This window comes from Barbatula barbatula, assembly GCF_947034865.1.
Source record: "Barbatula barbatula genome assembly, chromosome: 6".
Classification (NCBI taxonomy): Eukaryota; Metazoa; Chordata; class Actinopteri; order Cypriniformes; family Nemacheilidae; genus Barbatula; species Barbatula barbatula.
Genome location: NC_136765.1, coordinates 3,820,465 through 3,843,083, shown reverse-complemented (window position 1 = coordinate 3,843,083; position 22,619 = coordinate 3,820,465). Strand labels below are relative to the sequence as shown.

Genomic DNA, 22,619 nt, shown 5'->3' with positions numbered 1-22,619 from the left:
TCATCTACTGCACTGTAACTTCAATAACTGCAATAACTCATCTACTGCACTGTAACTTCAATAACTGCATTAACTCATCTACTGCACTGTAACTTCAATAACTGCAATAACTCATCTACTGCACTGTAACTTCAATAACTGCAATAACTCATCTACTGCACTGTAACTTCAATAACTGCATTTACTCATCTACTGCACTGTAACTCTATTAACTGCATCTACTCATCTACTGCACTGTAACTTCAATAACTGCAATAACTCATCTACTGCACTGTAACTTCAATAATGCATTAACTCATCTACTGCACTGTAACTTCAATAACTGCAATAACTCATCTACTGCACTGTAACTTCAATAACTGCAATAACTCATCTACTGCACTGTAACTTCAATAACTGCAATAACTCATCTACTGCACTGTAACTTCAATAACTGCACTAACTTATCTACTGCACTGTTACTCTATTAACTGCATTTATTCATTTATTGCACTGTAACTTCAATAACTGCACTAACTTATCTACTGCACTGTAACTCTATTAACTGCATTTATTCATTTATTGCACTGTAGCTTCAATAACTGCACTAACTTATCTACTGCACTGTGACTCTATTAACTGCATTTATGCATCTATTGCACTGTATCTTCAATAACTGCATTAACTAATTTACTGCACTGTAACCTTATTAACTGCATTTACTCATCTATTGCACTGTATCTTCAATAACTGCACTAACTTATCTACTGCACTGTGACTCTATTAACTGCATTTATGCATCTATTGCACTGTATCTTCAATAACTGCATTAACTAATTTACTGCACTGTAACCTTATTAACTGCATTTACTCATCTATTGCACTGTAACTTATTAACTCGTATACTGCACTGTAACTTTAATAACTGCATAACTCATCCACTGCACTGTAACTTTAATAGCTAATGTCAATAATTTATGCACACTTAAGTCTCTTGCATTATTGTTTAGTCTAAATTGTTATCTGTTCATAGCCACCTGTACATTAATGTTCATAGTATATAGCCATTTGTATTGTTCATAGTACATACCTACAGTCATATTTTCATAGAACATACCTACTGTAAAGTATTTTCATAATCACTGTATAATCTTTTCCTAATATTGTATTCTGTATTTATTCACTCTGTATATCCTGCACTTGCTAATTGCACTTCTGGTTAGACCTAAACTACATTTCGTTACACTGTACTTGTATATGTGTAATGACAATAAAGTTTAATCTATCTATTAGCCATAGTCTGAGCCTCGTCTGTGAAACTGGGCCAATTTGTACTAATGGGCCCCATGGATAATCTCATTGGTTCTTGTTGCTTGTCTTTAAGTCATTTGCAGACCTATCAAGACGTAGCCAGAAGTAGATCATTTCGAGGCTGCACTCATCTAACTGTTTTCAATTTGTTATGCTCAGTTTGCGATCTTATCACGCTGTTAATTTGACCCATATTTATTTAAAAAGCACAACTGTGCAATGTGTGTTCGGTTAACGCTAATGACAGAATTTAAGCGAAACTGACCAAGCACATTTACGAAGACAGTTTTATGTGTGAAATATTAAACACTTGTGCTCGTGTTTCAGTGAATTGTGCAAAACAGATAAACAGTGAGAAATGTCGTGTTATTTGCACCTGAGAATTCTAAAGTATTAACAAATGTGTGACAGGCAACGGAGTTTGTCGGCTTGTCAAAGTAAACGTGACCCGGTGACCCAATGCAGTCTCACCCCATTTCCGCCATACCTGTGAAAACACAGATGACAAACATCCTGTGGAGATATTTTGGATAGATCATTTGTTGTAAATTTTAAATAAGTGTCTCTTAGCCTGAACACATGGGGGACAGAGATATTACTCTCCCACCTTTTCAGAGAGGCATATCGGGCGCTGCACCATCTTTCACAGATAGACAATACATTGCAATGCAAAATGATAAATCTCGCACTACTTTACTCAAACAGGGTGTTCCTCAGGGCTTAGTTCTCTGCCCTTTTCTATTCATTTTTATAATAAGTCAGAGGTCATTTAAAAATGCAATGGAATATGATGCTGATGCTTGTCAAGTGAATAACAAACATGGCTGGTAAGAGTTCAATAGTTTGTTGGTCGGACATATATTATGTAAACACAAACTTTTATTCTGGATGCGATTACAATGAATCGTTTGACAGCTCTGGTCTAATTGTGTCTATGTATATTCTGTTAAAGGCTTCATGAAAAGGTTACTCTCAGTGTATCCACAATCCATAATCATTCATGTCTAGTACACGTTTACTTGGCCACAAAAACAAATAAACAAACAGTATATACACATAACACAATTTATTTAATTATAATGACATACTAAGAGCAACGGTGTTGCCGATTTTGCCCAAAATCGGCAAATTTGAGAAAACCTTTACTTTAAATTTTGAAAAACTTTTTTTGAATGAATGAAGTCAACATTACAGTTTAACGGAATAAATCTCAAATTCTTAACAGAAGTTTGCCTGGAGATGACTTCATTTCTTTTAATAAAAGCCTTTGCATTAGCTCATTTTGGCAACAAGACTGCTCTCTAGTGGTGAAGATTGAATACTACGACCTGGATGATGGAAAAACACACTTTATATGAAATAAAAGCATTCAGCTAAATCATCCTCTTAGTATTTTAAATAAAATGGTTTTATTATTTATTTCTTTAGGTAAATGACATTTTACAATCATTAAACAGCAGGCCATGCAATACACTGCTGGCATCTGAGGAAACAAAACTTAATCAAAACACCTCACTGCTGAAACCACCTTCATATGGGAAACAATGAAAAATACTGACAATACGTGCTGCGCTGAAAGTCACAGAAAATACAAAACAGAATCTGCTGCATTTGAATAGTGTTTAAGTGTACGTAACACGTTCTTAAAGGACAAGCGTTTCAGCAGTCAAATTAAACGAATATGGACATTTATTTGTCAGTTAAGGCAACAAACACAACAGAAAAAAAATCAAAAGCTTCTCATATCAGAGATATAAAATGATCTAAATGATTTTATTCCAACCAGAAGCTTTAAACATTTTTCCATTCTTCATATGCATTTATATATATATTTATAAAACTCAGTAAGACCGTAACATCGCAGGCATCAGACTCTAAATGATTCTCAAAAAATGGCTTTTTTCCCTCTTTCTGGAAAAAATACACTTCCGAAAAATGACAGAAAAGAGCAGCAACATAACTGTACAATTATTAAAACCTGTGTTTTTACATTAGATACAAAAACTAATACTTCATTTAGCGTTCCTTCATGTTGAAAAGAAGAAAATGGAAATTGGATGTTTTTATTGTTTTGTTTTACAGTGACCTATCGGTGCATTATAAAGAAAAGCTTTTTGAATAATACTATATCGGTGATAATAAAATAGCTTCATAGGAAGAAAAAAAAAGAAAACTCCTACATATGGAAATCAATAACCTTCATAAGAATCTTCTTGAGGCACAGATTCAATTCTTCATGACCGTTCTCCTATGTTGCTGCATTGCAAGCCATTCGCTACAAAAAAAGTGGGTGACCCACCGTCATAGTGTAAAAAAATATCTGTCCTAAAATTTAGTGTTGAAAACACATGAAAGGTAAAAGCAGAGGGTGTTCGCACCAGAAAACGGACACTTCATACCACAGCTTATAGATGCAAAGACGGTAGAAGTGCTTACTAATGACTTCATCTCATGATCAGACTGAATGGATGTAGTGTAATCTCCTTCATTCATATCTTTTCACAAGCAGCAACATCACATCTAGTGTAACGACTTCCTCTGTAGTGTCTGACATGAATACACTGCAGTTAGAATATAAAAGATTAATAGGCACAATGAGCACTGCAACATCCAACAAATATCCGGAAACAATGTAAATGTAACACAAGTTCGTGATAAATAAATAAATTGGCATTTTCTTGGTGCACAAAGCTGGCGTATTTCTATTCAGGGTGAATGATCATACATATATCGTGCTAGCGAGAACTACTATTGCTTCATTCTGACAGCTCCACTCATGGCTGGGGAGACGCTTTTGTGAAAACAGGGACTTTCCTCTCAATGAAACTGGGAGACGTCTCTGAGAATTCGTGAGACGTCGCCATGTCTTCAATCAGGCTATTGTTATGCACGCATTTAAGAGCGCAAATGAAACAAACATGTCAGTCTTTAAGCAATTATGATGTGACAATGTTGGAGTAGTTAAAAAAAGAACAAGTGTTAAAGTAAAATAAAGTCAGTCCCCTTCCCCGATGCTAAAAGATAAGCAGCGCTCAGATCCAACCGCTGGTCAGCTTGTAGAACATCTCTTCATCTAGAGATTCGTTCTGGTCCTTGGCACGTGTGGACAGGAAAATGTAGCCGCCGATGAACTCGTGCACCACTTTGCAGTCGACCTCCGCGCAGATGAAAGCCAGACTGGGCTCGTCGGCAAACTCAACCGTGACCTGACAGGAGAAAAGAGAGCAACATCAATAAACATTTCTGAAGAAAAGTGCTGATCTTGTGCAGTACGGTCACATGCAGGCAAAAATGTGTCATGGCATTCATTTGCCGCTTTACAAATTTGTACTGCACAACAGCAATAGTTAGTAGATATTAAGTGTTGCATTTGAGATGCAAAACCCTCTAAACCCGTCAGACGACTTTTCGTTCAAATGAGCATTTTTTATCAGGCTCCTACATTTACTTTCAGCAATACCAGATATTTGCGTGTGTTCACCTCCCCCTTACTTGCGAGTTTATTATGGGTACATTATCAAAACGCTGAACAGGAATGGTGTTGTACCATCTTGATCTCCCAGTTGACGTTCCACTGTTTCATGTTGCTGAAGCGCCAGGTCTTGATGGCGTCTCCTGTGCTAGCGTCCATGCGGATCAGTCTGTTGTAGGTGATGCCGATCAACTCGTCCCTTTTCCCCCCCTGAAACCTTTTTAGACCGAATCAACAATAATCAGTTAAAGTAACTACATGCAAACATATATCGAGACGTTAGACAGAAGGTTACAGACAACACTCACTTGGCAAGAAAATGGGTGATTCCAAACTCTGGCAAGGACTGCCAGGCCTGTATGAAGCGCATCTTGGCCTCGATCAGGCTCATCTGGGCCACATTCTGATGGGCTTCCAGGATACGGGCAGAAATCTGTGGACCATGACACACATTAATCTTTAATCACAAGAATAGCAAGCTTCACAACCTGACGGCGAGAAACACTCAACACAGACACGCTGTACTCCAGACAACATGATGAAGTCCCAATCGCAGTGAGACCATCCAGCAGTGAATTCACACAGTTCAACATGACACTTAGTCAGAAAAGGTCTTCATGGTTCAAGTGCTGCTGTAATCATTCATGAAAGATTTCACAGTAAACACTTGTTCGTTTATGATCCGTGTTATACATGCTGTGTAATATCGGTACATTCACAGAAACCATTGCAATCCCAGCAATGCAGATTTTTATACCATCAGCAACATGAAATGTTTTCACATGTACGAGAATTAAAAATGTCACTGGAATCTCCCCGATGTTTAAAGATCTAAATTCACTAAAATGGTCATTCTGCAAAACGAGTGAAAACGAGGAAAAAGCTTTAAATATTTTTACATTGCATCAAAGAATAAAGTGTATACACTTTTAATAGCATTGATACATGCCTGAAACTACAGTAACAGGATTACTCATTCTTTACAGGTTAATTCCATTTGTGCACATTAAACACAGATCGTTTCTGAGAGCGTCATCGTGAATCATTTACCAAAAATACTCTTTTCACGTAGCAGTCATTTCCTTTGCAAAACCAAAATAACAGGGTTGATATTTTATGATAAACATTTGATAAACATAACAAGGAATTCAAAGAGATATGGACATATCTTTAGTTCACTTTTTATCGTAAATCAATGGAATAATAATGTTAATAGAAAATAAGTGTAACTTTTGGAATAGGAGAATAAATAAATAACATTGTTGAATTTTTTTAAGATGCTGGATACCAACATAGTCACCAATATAGCAGGGACGTAAATTAAACAAATGGCACCCGTTTTCTAGAATGACCCAAAACCTTTATGAAATCATCAAGCAACATTTTTCTGGTTCATTCTGCAATGTTGTGTCTTAAAGGAGTAGTTCACTATAAAATTAAAATGTCATTATTATTCACTCACTGACATGTCATACAAGCCGTCCGTGTGTTTATTTCTTTTATACACAATTGAGACACGAATAAGGGTGTTGTCTAGCAAAAGATGAAAAAAACGATATACTTTTTCCACATAAATATATAACTTGCTCTGCCTCGGAGGTCCTCCAGGATGAGCGTCTGTGCCTTCTGTATTACGCAATCACGTTGGAAGGGTAACGCGTGACAGAGATTTCTAAAGACTTAAACATTCCTGATATGCACGACAAACTGACCATTTTCAACAATAATCTTGCACAAAGACATAACAGTACCAACAGCCCCCATGTTGTACCAACAGCCCCCCGTGTAAGTCCATTTGATGGAGAAGAACCATGGAAAGCTTTCCTGATAAGCCTCAATTCGTCTTCGATGGAAGAAATAACACACGGACCCCTTTGTGCAAGATTATTGCACGACACATGGGTGAGTGAATTATCCTGAAATTTCTATTTTAAAGTGATCTACTCCTTTAAAACAGTATCACATCGTCTTGATTTTTTATTGTTTTGGAGAGATGCCAGTGACTCTTAAAGGAATAGTTCAATCAAAACGAAAATTCTCATCATTTACGGACCCTCGTGCTTTTCCATAAAAAGTCTTAATCGCTTTCTGACTGCAACCTAATGTTCTCAATAAGTGGAAGCTCCATTCTAAGTGGAAGACATTTTCTTGCATATGTCGTAACTTATTGTCATGATATTTAGATGTGCAAAAGACAATAGAATTTGAAGTTATCTACATGATTTTAATGCTTTGGTTGATGATTTTTTTCTTGTCCTCTTTAGGATTGGATGCCATATAAATAAAAAATGATGAGATTAAAAAAAAATGATGAAATGAAGCTATATACGCATGTCATATCTGGGACGGCGAAAGTAAGTAAACACAGAGAATTTTTCAATTTTGAGTTAACTATTCCTTTAAAAGTAAGAAAACTAATTCAGACATTTTTGGTAAGCTATTTCCAAAAACAGCAAAATGGTTAAAGGAAGGCGCGTTGGAATAAAATACCAGACTGAATGACTTCATGATAGCCAGTGTTAGTGGAATGATGTCTAGCATGAAAAGACGTGGACATTTACCACAACCCACTATCAAATGATTGACTTACCAGGTCCCTGACAAAGCCTGGCTGAGGAGGTTGGAAACAGCAAGGAACACAGAGGAAACAGAGGAAATCAAATAAATGAATAAGGCAGCAAAAGACACAGCAGGTTCAAAACAACAGTTAATAAACAAGGAGAAAGAAATCGTCAGAATGCACATGTGAGTATACGGCAGGGGAGGTTCACATAAGCAGCTGGAGGGAAGAGAGCAGAGGAATTCTGTATTCACATCAGCACAGGTGACATTTGCTAAGAGGAATCTGTAATAGCAAAATACTTCATTACTTTGTGAAGTTAACTGTATACAGTACAACACCACGGTCATCTTCAATATTGTGATGAAACATTCGGGTCATACTGCCCACTCCAAATTCACATAAACATTAAACCCAGAACTGACAAACATTTGATTTCCACAATATTTACGATCTATTCAGGTGAATATATATCTTTCTGTGAGGAGTCTCGAAGATGGAAACTAGAGATGTCATTCATCTTCACAACTATCTTATTGATTAATCAACGTAAACACAAACGCATCCGGATGCATGTTATGCATAAAGAAATGTCATTCAAGTGACCCTGTGTGTTTTGTTGCATTAAGCTTAATTGATTCAATTATTATTAATTGTAACGAAAACTGCCTTATAATTTCCTTGAAACATGACTTCCTACTTTCCTTCCTTTACACGTACAAATATGCCGCTTCAATCAAATCTTTCATCCAGTACTCAAATCATTATATTCAGGTTTTGGGATGTTAAACTTAAAAAAAAAGAGTCCAAAGTTCAGCTGACAGCTGTAGTTAAAGGCGGGGTTAGTATCTTTTTTCAAAAACACGTTGGGCCGAGTACCATAACAAATTTGTAGCCAATATGCAGTAAGGGGCGTGTCTACGAGTGCGCCGTGCACAGGACGAACATTAGTCGAGCTGAACGATGACAGAAAATGATAAAAAAACTAAAGAGGAAAACACTTGAGGAGCAGGAAGTAGAACATGTATCATGTTCGCTTGTTTGTTCACTTGCGATCTAAAAGCTATCAAAATAGGGGGGCTAGACCCTTTGGGGTAGGGGCGTGTTTGTTTTAGTGAATTGAAACATCAACATCGGCTACCAGACCTCACCTAGCCTGCCTTTAACTTGAGAAAGGGTGAACAAACGCACCTGCTCTATATTCCACAAGATGGCGCCACATACACGTCAAGCACAGAAGAAACCTCTGAAATACCCCACCATCCGGATTACTACTTCCGTCGAATGTGTTTACTTTACAGTTTCCCTTAACTTACTTCTTTGCTTTCTGACCCATATCATCAGGGAAAATCACTAGAGCACGCGTTTGAAGGGAAGAAATGGAGCTTGTAATGAGTAGAGTAAATAAGTGTAAAAAACCCTTCAAGCTCTAAACGTCGCTCTCACAGCTCAGCATTCTGAACATTCAGACAGCCACTCGGCATTCCCAGCACGCCTTGTTTCCTGTATTCTTTCCCGCCTGTTTCTGAAGACCCCACCCCAACTCCTCCAGTGCTGAGATGGTGGAGGAGCGATTGAGAAGGGAGGACAGGAAGCCCACCATCCCCCCAGCATCACAGGAGCTGGAGGGAGTCCAGAGGCCCTGTAAGATGATAACAGCGGCACACAGGAGCCTCTGTTGACTCCCTCTCAACTGTCCCTCCCTCAATACTTTCACTTTGTTTCTCAATGACCAGCGTAAAAACTACACCGTCCCACCGAATGCTCTTCCGTCTATGTCATAGCTATTATATTACAAATACAAAAAATGAATATTTTTGTTTTCTTATGAGTTTTCCTTACTGGGTACAGTTGGGGGAAATTCTGTATATTATATCGAGCAATTTCGGAATAATTGAGATATTATACATAACAATTTATAATACTAGTTTATAATATGTTTAAAGTTATATTTACAATCTTTGTGGAGACAGCCAGGTGGGAGCCAATAAACTGAAGGCTCTTTCTATTTCAGTTTACAGGGTTCCTACACATTCGCCATTTCAAAATTCCATACTTTTTCAGACTCAAATATGTAACATCTGAACAAAGTAGATCTATACAAAAAAGATGTATATTATATTATTTGCCAAATAATCAGTGGACTGTTAAAGCTATAGAAATTAATTAACACCAAACCAAGTTCAATGCACATTTTATTGGAATTTAGTGCAATGTTAATAATTTGTCAAATAAATAACTGTATACCTTCAATCCACAGCAACAGAAGAACTGGTGAATTATAATTCATTAATGAACATGAAACGAGAACTAAAGTCCCAACATTAACTTGGCTTCTTTCAAAGTTTGACCACGGGAAATCTGGGTTTATACCCATGAATTTAGAGATACGGAGGTCCAAATACAAAAAATGATTTTCTTGAGCGACATCGATGCATTTTAGAACAATTGGAGTGCAAATTAGATAAGAAAAGCTTGAGCCATGTCTGTCTTTTTATGTTTATCAGTGATGAGTAAACACATGGTTAGTTGATATTTATTACCAGATTGAAATACGATCAATCTTTCAAGAGCATTAGGGTTTGGAATGACTAATGTAAGCGAATTTCTTTTGACTTTTTGTCAATTACAATCAATTACAAAAGAATAGTAAAAATAATATTTTAATATAGAAAATTAAAGAACAAGAATTCGTTGATGCGTTTGAAATATTTGCCAATAATATTGTTGTTTTAATAGGCTAACTACCACCTCAAATTGTCAAATCCATGCGGTTAAGGAAGAACAAGTGACGGTCTGGTCATGTTTTTGTAGTTTGCATTATTGGATATTACAATTGGCCGTTTTAGTCAGGTTCGTTATTTAAATGTTTACGCCCGTCAACGCTCAAACTGGGATCACAAACTCCAGAGCACTCTGAAAGGAGGGAGAAAGCTACGCAACCAGCGTTTTGCATGTGTTATTAGACGGGACATGTGAACGGCCCCCTAACATTTCTATCTTTAAACATTAAACATTTAGCTACGCATAATTAATAAAGCAGACCTTGAGCTTGGCTTCTGTCAATAGCAACTCCTGACTTTCATTTGATTGGACAGTAATCCCAGGCTTCCATCATTCCAACACATTCAGAGAGTGCTGTTAGATAGCTGAGGTGGACCCTATCCGAGATCAGTTATCTAGACATTTTATACATTATTGGCAGCACTAAGTACAGTTTTGTCCTATTGGGCAATTTTTTACGACTTTTGCATGCCATGGAAAAACTACCTGGACGTCTGGGACCTAAATGGTGGGTACAGTCGTGTGTTCAACATGTTTGGTTGAAGAGTAGGGAGAGCCCGAATGTCAAGGTTACTGCTACCTAACTGTGTAACATCCAATCACAGCAAATAGTCCTCCGGCAGATTTGGTCTACCGTCGATCTTTTGGCAGCGATCGAAACATGCTCCAAACTTCAGAAAAATTGAAATTCTGAATGTTATATTTTAGAAAACCGACTAGGGCAATAGTCTGGAAACTCATAATTTTCTCCATACTCCATTTTCTTTTTTCCATAATAATATACACCTGGAAAACAATAAAAATCTGTCGTTTTACATACTTTTCCAAAACGAGTAGGAACCCTGCGCTTAATTCCCTCCCATACATGCCCTTGGATCCCTGTCTCTCTTCTGTATCCCTCTGTCTCTCAGAGCCTCATTTACCTGCTTGTTCTTGTACTTCTTCAGGTAGCGTGGCGACACCAGACACTCAGGGTTAATGTCTGTGGTGATGGGCTCAATGATCTGTGGGTCCGGGTTCAGGTGTTGCATCTTCAGGAAGGACAGAATGTTCTGCACCTCCAGGTTGTAAGAACTGTCTGCCATAGTCTTCCCTTTAGAGGCCAGGCGACAGGCGGCCATCCACTGAGCGTACTGTTTCTCCTGAAAGACGAAAAGGGCATTGAACACAACTGATAATGACGGTTTCAAGCCTGTTTTAGACCTGCAGTATCAAACTTGTGGAGTCAATCCAGGTCAAACGTCTGAGTGTGCACATAACACAAAGTCTACTCTGCAAGCTAGTTAAGTTTTAATTCTAAGTGCTGTAACATGTCCTCCATGAGACTATGCTGTGGTCACAAACATGTGCCCATCAAAGCAAAAACCTTAGCGGGCAGGCCGAAAACAGTGGTATCACTTTGAAAGAGATTGACTCACTCACTCACCATATCACATCTCAGCCAGATCTCATTCATACCATCCGCTACAGGGATTAGCAGCTTGATGTTGAATTTCTGACCCGAGATGTTCACATCTGGTGTGACTTCACAACCTATAGAGAAACGACAGATGAGATGCGGAGCACATGTGGTAAACAAGATTCCTGAAGTTCATCGTGTGTTCAAAGAGACAGTGGAGTCTGCAGTCAGTGTCACCTCTCAGGTTCATCTGGTGTGCTGGCGTGCCGTGCGCCTCCTCTTGAGTCTTGTAGCAGGAAATTGTGATGTCCTTGAATGTGCACCAGTACTGCTTGTATCCTTTTAGGGTGAGTTTCTTTGGTCTGAGGTATTAAGCAGAAGTTGGTCAAAATCACACTGGACTCGGTTAAGACCTTTAAAGAATCTGAATTGGTCGATCCACAACAACTATGCAAACAGAGAATTTATATTATAGAGAAAATATTTGTCGGCACAAACACTCTGCAGTGCAAATAAAGTTTGTTTGATGTAGTGTTTCTCGAAGAAACTGTGACTGCTAGTGCAAACATACCGTCTGTTGTTACTACTCTGTGTACCATTGGGTTTTTTTGTGGTTTAGGGGTATTTTAATGAAATTTCAACTATTTACAAAAACCTCTACCAGCAACAACCTAGCAACCATTATCAATGCTTCAACAAGCACCCAGAAAACCTTGCAAACAATATCAATTATAAAACTCAATCTGTTAGTGTTTCACTCACTTGAAGACTTTCACATAGCCGGCAAGTTCAGGAATAGATGTGATGTCACCCTGAGATCAACAAAAAATGCAATCAAAAACAATAACATGTGGCACAAACAATGTTGCATCACCATTACTGACAAACCTTTCTAAAGCTGTCATACAGTTAAAATATTTGAGCACATCTCATATGATCTTTTGCAGACTTAACATTCCGTTTCCTAAAATGTCGTCTGTGCCTTAATACCTTGCGATGACACCATTAACAATGGTTTTTCATTTATGCATGATCATTTCTTCATTTCTATTGAAGTAATTTCCACATCATTTACTGATAAATGGGTGCGTCGCGAAGGACTGTGTTTGTGCGGACACGACTGGACTGTCCAGTCAATTATTAGAAATCAAACAGAACATAATGGATCAACTATAGTGTCAAATTGAATAAATGCATTATCAGAGTTAAACGTATTTATTCACATTTGTTATCGTGTTGATGTTAACAGCATTTGTACGTGTGTGCGCGTGTGTCCAGTACCAGCGTGTTGGAAGTCTTTCCTCCCTCCAGCGTGATCTCGAGGTCTGACAGAGCAGCGTCCACCTCATCCACCTCCTTCTCGCTGTTGTTCATGTGATTGTCTGAAGACATGATGGACAGCTTGTTGATGTGGTACTGCGATGAAAACACAAGCACAGAAATCATCAATGCTGTACGTACTGCTGACATCAGCTCCACGCTGTTCAAAATAATGTGATGCATACGATTTAATCAAAGGATCCAGTATGTACATTTGCATGTGCGTTTGTATTATATCAACACATAAAGCTCCATTTGTTTTTAAGCTTCTAAGTTGTCACCGTAGCGTGTATCAGCTAAAAAGCCTGTGACGCAATACTGATAATTAAAACATGCTGTCAATGATATTTATACAATAGTCCCTCTGGTACTGCAGCGAACAACTGGCTTTAGGGATTACAGAGGATTATTTCAGTCATACGTGTACTGCACACTGATGACAGCTGCAGCTGCACAGTCTCTGTGTTCAGGAGTGGTTAGTAGGTGAATGATGTACCATGAACCCCCACGGTTAAAGACTCACTATACCTCTAGAGAGCTGGCACCTAAACTTAGACTGGCTGAAGTTTGACAGCCATGAGCTCTTCTACCCAGATACACTGTCCAGAGGCGAAGTGGACCTCATCTCCACTGACGGGGAGGGACAGACCAGACTTATTTAAACACAATCTACATAAACAGAAAGACTACACCAGCTCGAGAACCAACACCAAAAAAAAGCTGCTGTAGGAAATGATGGGTGGTCCTTTTTGCCCCACCCCCTCAAACATACACCCACTCTATATATACATGATGTGAAGACAGTGAGGCGTCGTGATGTGTTGTCACTCAACATTTATGTGGGGCTGAAATAGCTGGGTCTTAAGCCAAGAGGGCACAGCGCTGGAGGATATACACGCAGCGGCCAAACGTCAGCATACTGCGGTAAGCTGAACCCTAGGCACAGAGCCCATCCATTTTATTAATGGGGAGAGGACCTGAGTGAAGACTGCAAGCTGTCACTTCTCAGGCTTACACAGCAATACCACGAGACAATTAAATAAGGAGGATGTCCGTACGACCATAACCATAATATTATTAAAAAAATTATTCATTTGCATGAAGTTCGTTTTATTTCATTTTTCAAAAAAACTGACTCTGCACTCCAGGCTTTTAATGTCATTATCTGTGACCTTAACAGAGTGAAGTTAAATTAGTAGGAAAATAAGTATTTTTATTTGTTTTAAAAAGGTACGTTGCAGTATACCTGTAGAGCAGCAAACATCATCATCTCTTCCTCGGTGCATTCAATCTCCTCCAGCAGGATCGCCCACTTCGCCTGTTCGTACAGCTGGTTCACCCTGATGGCATCATACTGCAGAGGTCAAAAAAGGGTTAACCTGTTAGCTTAATTGAGAAAAAGCACTCAACAACTGCTCCACTTGCACTTTCCACCACCGCGGCGAACTGTTCTAAGCACAGTCTGAAATGGTTACAGTCATGTTTCCACGTGAGCCTGGTTGACCTGGCACGATTAATGTTCTCGGCTCTGGATTTTCATCACGGTTGTCTTACCTTACACAGTGTCTACACCGGACGTGGCACAATGCGACGCGACAAGAGATAATAGAGCGCATTAAAACCCATTATAATTTTACATTGTGTCCACACCGGACATTATAACAAGCTGTGTGTCTCATCGCGTCCAGTGTAGACACGGTGTCTGACTCTTGTGTTACCAAGGCAGCGTGATGCGTTTGTGTTTATATACTAAACATTTCCGTTGTCAGGCCTGCGGTGGAAAATGAAACGTTTTACGCATGGAGTGACGAGAACGATGTTGGAAAAGTGCTCAATGAGTACTGCATATATTTAACTCGATTCAAATTCGTATTTCTACAGCCCTTCTAACAATTTTTACTTGGCAAGAAAAACATTTTATCTCCTCATCGTATGTTTATTTATTGCAACATTTTGTAATAGATTTATTTCCTTAAAAACATATTCATTTAATGTTGTAAATGTCTCCATATCATAATAGAATAAAGCACTGAAATGCAGAAGAATCATGAACGTGGGAAATGTGAAACACACTGACCTTAGGATTGAGGTCAAAGAAGCTGTGATACTTGAACCGCAGTAAAAGCACCTCATTCTCCTTCACGTCCTGCTCCATCAGTGATCTCGAGGAGTCCAGCCACCTTCACAAACACACTGTTAAATATGAACAAAAACTCCCTCTGAACCACGAGAATGTCACTAGAGTGCAACTCTTACACTCACCCCTGGTTAATCTTGGCCTTGTCCAACAAAGACTGTGGTTTATAGAGCTTGACCACAATGTCGGGCGAGGAGATGGGTTGGCTGACAGCAAGGATGCTGGGATTGCCCTCTGACAGTGGACTGTCTCCAAACCACGCTGTGGTGGGAGACAGAGGACTGCCGTCCCGAGAGTCATAAGTAGGGGTCATGGTCTTGCTGTAAAGTCCAGGACTAGAGTAGATGCTTCCTGAAATGAGAAAAGACCATCAGTAATGACCTCACATGGCCGCCACCCAAATCCATGTGAAGAAACGACATAGAGCTGGGCGGTAGGCTATGTCATTTGGTGTTGTGTTTTTTTCATACCACCTACACAGATGAACTACACAAACCGGTGTCTGAATAAAAGTTGTTCACACAATCATTCACATGACTGCACACCTCTGGCAGCATGCAGATGCACACTAAAACACAAGCCAACTCTGCGAATGCACAAAACAGCAGCCAGCACAACCAACAGCATGAAGGGCCTGGGGGTGAATGACATCCAATGAACACATGAATCTCTAGCTGTTATCACAGGTCATTAACACACTGTACATTACAGTCGTGTGGATCGTTCATTATATCTCTATAACTGAAGAGGTACGATGTGAACTACAAAGCGCACACAAGGGATGTATTCTTGCCATTTAAACCAGCTAAACTAACCAGCACCATGTGATAGAACTGAATGCAGAGGTCTCAATATGACCTTTAGGGGGAAAAAATTAAACATGTCGAGGTCATTAAAACATCAATTATACAAACAAAAAGTGCATTATTAAAAGAGGCTCATTTTAAATGTCAGGATAATCATTGACTTTAAAAACAGGAGATTTTAATGATATTAGCTAGTTACAAATGTAAGGAAATAGTGGTGTGTCACGCAAGAAGTCACGTTACATCTTTAAAAATCAACAACATTGATTTCTTTGAACACTAAAGTCATTCAAATCGGCATGAAACGGAAGAAGCGATTGTCTTTATTTCCTATCGTGACATATATCCAAGAGAAACAACTTCTGAAATGAGAAAAAAATTCAGGGCCGGACTTGATTTCGTTGGGCATTGCCAACAAAAACCTCACGCCATTCCTCACGACCAGAAGTGAAGAGAGGTTCGAGGAGGGAAGGTGGTTAACTGTTTCGATTAAAAGAAATGTGATGTGCATGGATAAATAATTGATAAACACTGCAAACTCTGTAAAACAAAATAAAATTATCATGTTTAATTTCACGACGTCTTTAAAACAATTTAAACGTGTTCCAAATTATTCGTCCCTTACCCATTAAATATGTGACGTTACTATAAAAATCAGATGTATGCACAACAACATCATGCACATGAAACGGCTTTTCCATGCTTGTTGCTCAACAGATTTTCGCGGTTTAGATGCACCGTAACCATCGCATTGTTAATTCGCAGTCAAACCCTCAACTCTCCAAAAAACTAAAATCACAGTTACACCAAACATTCTTCTGTAACCACTTAAGTGACCAATCAGACAGTGAGAACACAAAAGCGTTACGTGGCAGCGTGAGGCTACAGTCGTGTGTAGAGGGACAGGAAGTGCTTGTGGCCTGCTAGAGGTCATGAGAAAAGAGAGAGGGCAGGAAGACGCATGAGGGAGGGCTTATAGCCATTCTCAGAAACTCAAGGGAAGGTCATTGAATTGCTTCTCTGCTCCCATAGGGAACTGGGGAGACCTGCCTGTGAGTATCAGGATGTTTACTCGACTATTTGATAACCCTCAGTATAAACAAACTGCTGCTTGTCTGAATGAGAGTGAATAACTATAAAACAAGAGAGTTATACAAGATAATTCACTTTTTCAATATGCCAAATATCGGCCACACAATTTTGACAAGGACCACGCCCTCCAAACCCCATCTTACTCTTAAAAGGGAATTCATTTCCAGGCCATTAGGTTCACCAAACAGGATGGCAAAAATAAACAGTCAAGCAAGTTTCCTGAACATTACCCCCATCTGCCATTGGTCAGGCAAACAGACAGCACCACCCCAAACGCATGCCATTGGTTTAGCCAAGGTTGGGCAAACAAAGCATAATTTTCATAGAGCATCAGTGTTTACATATCCTGGGGGAATCAACCTATGAACACATGACCTGACCTAACACTTCTAATTTAATGGATTTTAGGACAAAGCATCCAAGTTGTCAAGGAATGGAAATTCAAGCACTTCCAGACGGTGTCTGGGCAAAGCTCATCTCATGACCCCCTTCAGCTGAGGGTCTCACTCAAGCAAACAGTCAGGTGACCAGAGCCGAGAATTTCCTCGAGTCAGCAGTGGTCAGCTGACTGCTCCAGCTGTGAAGTGGAAGTGAATGAAGCAATGCAAGAGACAGAAAAACAGCGACTCTTACCTTTCACCGGTCCAATGTATATTACATCTTGAGGACAGGAGGAAATGTAGAGGAAAAGAAAACAGAGAGAGATCAAGAGTGAAGGGACAGATTAAAAAGATGGATTAACTGAATGAAGAAAAGGAAAGAATTCAAGAACATGCTAAATAAGACGAGATTTAAGAGGTGAACAAAGTCTCCAAAAGAAGAAAAAAGTTATGTTCCCTCATCAGCAGACAGCCCGTCACAGGATGTTCCCAGACATCCGTAATAAATGCCATTCACACAGTCACATTCTCTGCTTTTTCAGCATAAAACCCTGCTCATGGAAACAATGACAACTTCATGTGTTTTCTTGTATAAAGTGTCAGTAAAAGCGGGTGTTTCTGAAAACAACGATTGTTCTTCTAAAGGCCTGTTCACATAAAGAACGATAAGCATAAAGATATCTACATTAGCATTCACACCAACAGTCATCACAACACATTTCACAAGACCCCTTTGTAACGTGAATTTATTGTTATAGGTTGTCCCTGTCTTAAAGCTCATTATCTGGAAAATAATCTATTTAAATGAGATCCCGATAATAATGTTCCTATGTATTGCTGAAGTTGTGGAACTCCGGGCATATTTTAAAACCATCTTTAGTTATCTTTCTTGGTGTGAAGGGTCCTTTCAAATGGCTTCTTTATTTAAAATTTTTAATCAAATAAAAAGAAAGTAGTTGTAAATGTACATTTCCTATAAATTCAAGAAACATATGACTAAATAAGGGCAAACAGAACGAGACTATTAACTTGTTTTCTAACCATGTTGTGTCACTTTTTATACACATCTTTATGGAATGTGAATACTAATCTGTTGAATTTCTTTTAAATGTTTAAGGTCTAAAATTAAGAAATCGATTAAAAACAGTTTTATCAAAGACAGCCATGTCTGTGTAACACAGTTGACAATGCCGTAATATAATATATAATTATAATTTATAGTTTATAGACATTCCATAATTGTTGCAAACAAAAGCACTGTTTAAATACAATGTTTTAATGCTTCAATGCAACAAAAATCATATGTATTTATTCAATCGAAAGGCGCTCAAAAAGTAAGGGGACATAACCCAATCCCAGCATAGGCAGACACAGAACAAAGAGGAAGACCGATCTCTACTACAGCAGATCCTAACAATATAACAGCTCCTGAATGGGTGGAGCTCGTATCCTCCTCGTACTATTATCAAAGCGATTCCTATCAAGCATTTTGACCCCTCTGAGAGGAGACCAAGCTGTGATTCTTCAACTCATTTCCTGTGTGAGCTAATATGGCTCATAGAAGCTCCTATTTCAATCTCTCCTTCCTAAAAGCGCCTTTGTGCAGCAAAAACAAGCTTCTTTATAGGCTCTTTATAGCCTGCACTGTTTTAATGAGGGGCGCTGTGAGGTTAAATGCTACAAATGAAAGAACAAGTGTAGCGCACATACTGGAAATAGTCACCACGCACAAGCCTCTTGGCCTGTGTGTTCGGTTTGTGCAAGAGATGCCGGAGCGCACGGGGGGCATAGGGTGAGACGGGACAATAGACCCTATTCATCGTGACCTCAGATGAAAATTGTCCTGTGTGCATCGTAAATGAATTTTCCTGCATGATGTGTGGGGCATTCGGGCAATGTGGCTGACTGGGGTTTCAAAATGGCAGCGTGACCAAAAATGTCCGGAATCTGAACCATTTGTTAGAGCGAGAAGAGCATGTCTGCAAATGATACACTAGCACATTTCTCATCTCGACACCATTTCAACATAACTCCTCTTTTGTTTTCCTGATCTTCACCACACACTTACCATAATGGACAGTCATGGGTTCCAAAGCGTCAAAAGCCTATATCTACGCTGCAATACACCAATGGAAAGTTAAGCAGCGACTCTGGAACGCTCCTGATATAATTACCATTATTTACAGTGCTATGGCAAGCATGACTGTTTCTACCACTTCTATTTATGGAAAAAGGATTTCAGCAAACCTCTAACCCTAAATATTATGTTTCAGCTTGAGGAGATATGCTGTTATTTTAAAAAACCCATGATGATCCTGTAAAAAGTACCTGATCCAGGGGTGAGCAGCGGTCCATCTAGCTCCAGCGCCTCCTCCTCAGCTTCCTCCAGCTTTTTCTTTTTCTTTTTCGGGTCGCGTGGCTTGCGCAGTAGAGAGAGCTCCTCTGGATGACGGATGTCTGGAGACGAGACAGTCATTGTTATTAAAGCTCAGTAAAACCAGTCAATAAAACAAAGGCCTGAAAGGCAATTCATAATGAAAAGACCAGAGAAGTAGACTCAGATAAATCAACATCTAAATAGTCGACTAGTTAGTTCATCAAGATGCGATATATACAGAGGGTATATAAAAGGCCTTTTTGTTTCCGTGCCTCTCAACAGGAACCTAACTAGATGCGACAAATGTGCGGGCAGCCTTTCTAAAGTCTATACTCAAAAAACATTTACTCTGCATTTAGTTTGAAAATTCATTAGTAATTGATGTTCACAAGTGTATCACCAACTGTATTTTTCCAAAGAATTTTTGGGTTTCAATTCTTGCTCCTTGCAAGCTCCTTGGGAGTACGATTCATCCGCCCCGATTTTTCCAGTCGCAGAGAAATACGACTTTGACGCAGGGTGAGTGTAATGGGGGAGGGTCTTCTCGGCTTGGCGAGTGCGGGTTGTTTAGTTGTGTTACTAAAGCAAAAGCATTCCAGAGGTTTTAAGAACTACCAGATGGCAGCTCTCTCTCTCTCGGAGCCTGCCCTTTTACAGCCATATGTGAGCGGAGCAGGTCGCTTGAGCACAGGGAGTGAACGAGCGCCTCCTCTGACATTCCAGTCAACAAACAGAAGATCCTTCATCAGACTCTGTCGAGTCCAACAGCCACAGCTCTCTCTCTCTTCTCTTGTTTTGGTCATTCTCTGATGGGCACACACAGGGCTAATGGCCCGTCGGCTCGTTGGTAAATTATAAACACACTCAAATTCATGTTGTGCATAACATGAGAAGGCCACAGTCATGAGGAGTGAAGTCATGCCAGGAGATACAGAGAGAGAGAAAGTAAAGCTAGTGCTGAATAATCTCTCTAAATCACAACAGAGACTAATTTACATTACAGATTTTTACATCCATGGCGCCTCTTCACATCTCTTGTGTTGTTTATTATATATATTGTGTTGTCCAGTGACACTCTTGATAGCTGATATACAGTGCCCTCCACAATTATTGGCACCCCTGTTTAAGATGTGGTCGTGGACTTCTAAAAATTCTCCTATTTTTAAACAACATACAACCCAAATGCAAAAAAAGATTTAAATCCAACCTTTCCTTTAAATACAAAAAAATATATCACACATTTAGAAAAAAAAACTTTTTTCTGTAGTTGCTTAAATTGGTCAGGGTATCTAGGAACTTTTAATTAGTAATTCATGACTTCCTGTTTCCCTGGGGTATAAATATGACGTGACACAGAGGCCTAATTCTCTTACCCATTTGTCAACATGGCAAAGACAAGAGAACACACCACTAAAGTAAGGCAGATGTGTGTCGACCTTCATAAGTCAGGCAATGGCTACAAGAAAATAGCCACTCGACTTAACCTGCCCGTATCTACAGTCAGAGGAATCATTAAGAAGTTTAAAACAACTGGAGGTCCCAAGTTTATCTTGCCACAACGCACAGTGAGGAGGATGGTAAGAGAAGTTAAAAAAAAGTCCTAAGCTCACTGTCACAGCATTGACAGTCTCCAAAACAACCATTAGACGCTCAGACCGTTCATGCCAACAAGCTGTTGGGGGGCATGTAAGGAAAAAGCCTTTTCTCACTAACACTCACAAACGTAAACGTCTGGAGTTTGCTAAGCGGCACTGGGACTTTAACTAGGATCGTGTGCTTTGGTCAGATGAGACTAAGATTGAGCTTTTTGGCAAAGAATACTCTAAGTGGGTCTGGCGTAAAACAAAAGCGGAGTATGCCAAAAAGCACCTCATGCCCACCATGAAGTATGGTGGAGGATCTGTGATGCTGTGGGCATGTTTCTCCCATGGCCATCTGAGTCCCCAGACATCAACCCAATCGAAAACCTGTGGGGCGAGCTAAAGAGGAGAGTGCATAAGAGAGGACCCAGGATGATCTAGAAAGATTGTGTAAAGAAGAATGGTCAAAGATCCCTCTCTGTGTTCTCCAATCTTGTGAAATGTTATAGGAGGAGATTAAGTGCTGTCTTGTTGGCAAAAGGGGGGTGTACAAAGTATTAACATCAGGGGTGCCAATAAATGTGGGACACATGATTTCAAGTTTTTTTTCCTAAATGTGTGATTTTCTTTTTACCACCAAAGTAATGTACTTAAATGAAAGGTTGGATTTTTCTCTTTTTTTGCATTTGGGTTCTATGTTGTTTTAAAAAAAAGGAGAATTTTTAGAAGTCCACGACCACATCTTAAACAGGGGTGCCAATAATTGTGGAGGGCACTGTATAGATAACATATCTATGCATCAGCTATCAAGAAAGAGAGAAAGATGATAGGTAGGAGGTCATTGGCCGCATTTTCTCTAGATATATCGACAGCATAAGTGCACATAAAGGCCTTGTTTTCTATATATGGATATAATAAAAGTCTCAACCCTGCAGGGATATTGATATAAAGTGTTTATTAAACAGGATTTAGAGTGAAGTTCAAGGGCATGCTGGCTTTCTACACTATGCTAACTAGACAGAAATGTCATGACAGCTCACAGTGTGTTTAGCAAACAGTGACGATAAAAGTGCAAGCGTAACAGCACAAATACAGCATATGTGTAACAATGATCTTCGTTTAAAGACTAAAGGCCTTGTGGCTTTAACGTCACGTATGTTGACAAAATAAATAAGCAGATATATACAATTCAGAATCAAGTTCATAGGGACGCCTACAGTTTTTAATTTCATAACTGCCCTGTAAAATTTTGAATCTCTCCTTCCTTAAGACTTTCCACTAAGTCAATATGCCCAGGAATGACACAGTTTGCCAAGCAAATAGGAAAACATTTGTTGTCTCAGTCAATTTACTTTACTCTGTAACTTTATGAACTATGCAGTAGGGATGCACCAATATGTACATTTTGGCCGATGTCGATAA

At 39.2% G+C, this 22,619-nt stretch overlaps 1 protein-coding gene across 2 annotated transcripts in view; it reads right to left on the bottom strand.

Moving 5' to 3' along the window:
- Positions 1–2,340: 2,340 nt before the first annotated feature.
- The window catches only part of fermt2 (FERM domain containing kindlin 2), a 40,068-nt gene continuing 19,789 nt past the window's right edge, over positions 2,341–22,619 (bottom strand). The window contains exons 4-16 of one of the 2 annotated variants that reach the window (XM_079458851.1): positions 19,569–19,697; positions 17,494–17,520; positions 15,088–15,313; positions 14,903–15,005; positions 14,072–14,179; positions 12,787–12,921; positions 12,268–12,317; positions 11,743–11,867; positions 11,533–11,639; positions 11,030–11,248; positions 5,071–5,195; positions 4,838–4,979; positions 2,341–4,496 (exon numbers count right to left, since the gene is read on the bottom strand). In XM_079458851.1, the coding sequence (XP_079314977.1) occupies positions 4,323–4,496; positions 4,838–4,979; positions 5,071–5,195; positions 11,030–11,248; positions 11,533–11,639; positions 11,743–11,867; positions 12,268–12,317; positions 12,787–12,921; positions 14,072–14,179; positions 14,903–15,005; positions 15,088–15,313; positions 17,494–17,520; positions 19,569–19,697 (1,670 nt within the window). In that variant the 3' untranslated portion in view covers positions 2,341–4,322. The remainder of the gene's footprint in view (positions 4,497–4,837; positions 4,980–5,070; positions 5,196–11,029; positions 11,249–11,532; positions 11,640–11,742; positions 11,868–12,267; positions 12,318–12,786; positions 12,922–14,071; positions 14,180–14,902; positions 15,006–15,087; positions 15,314–17,493; positions 17,521–19,568; positions 19,698–22,619) is intronic. The other variant, XM_079458852.1, reaches the window with a different exon arrangement.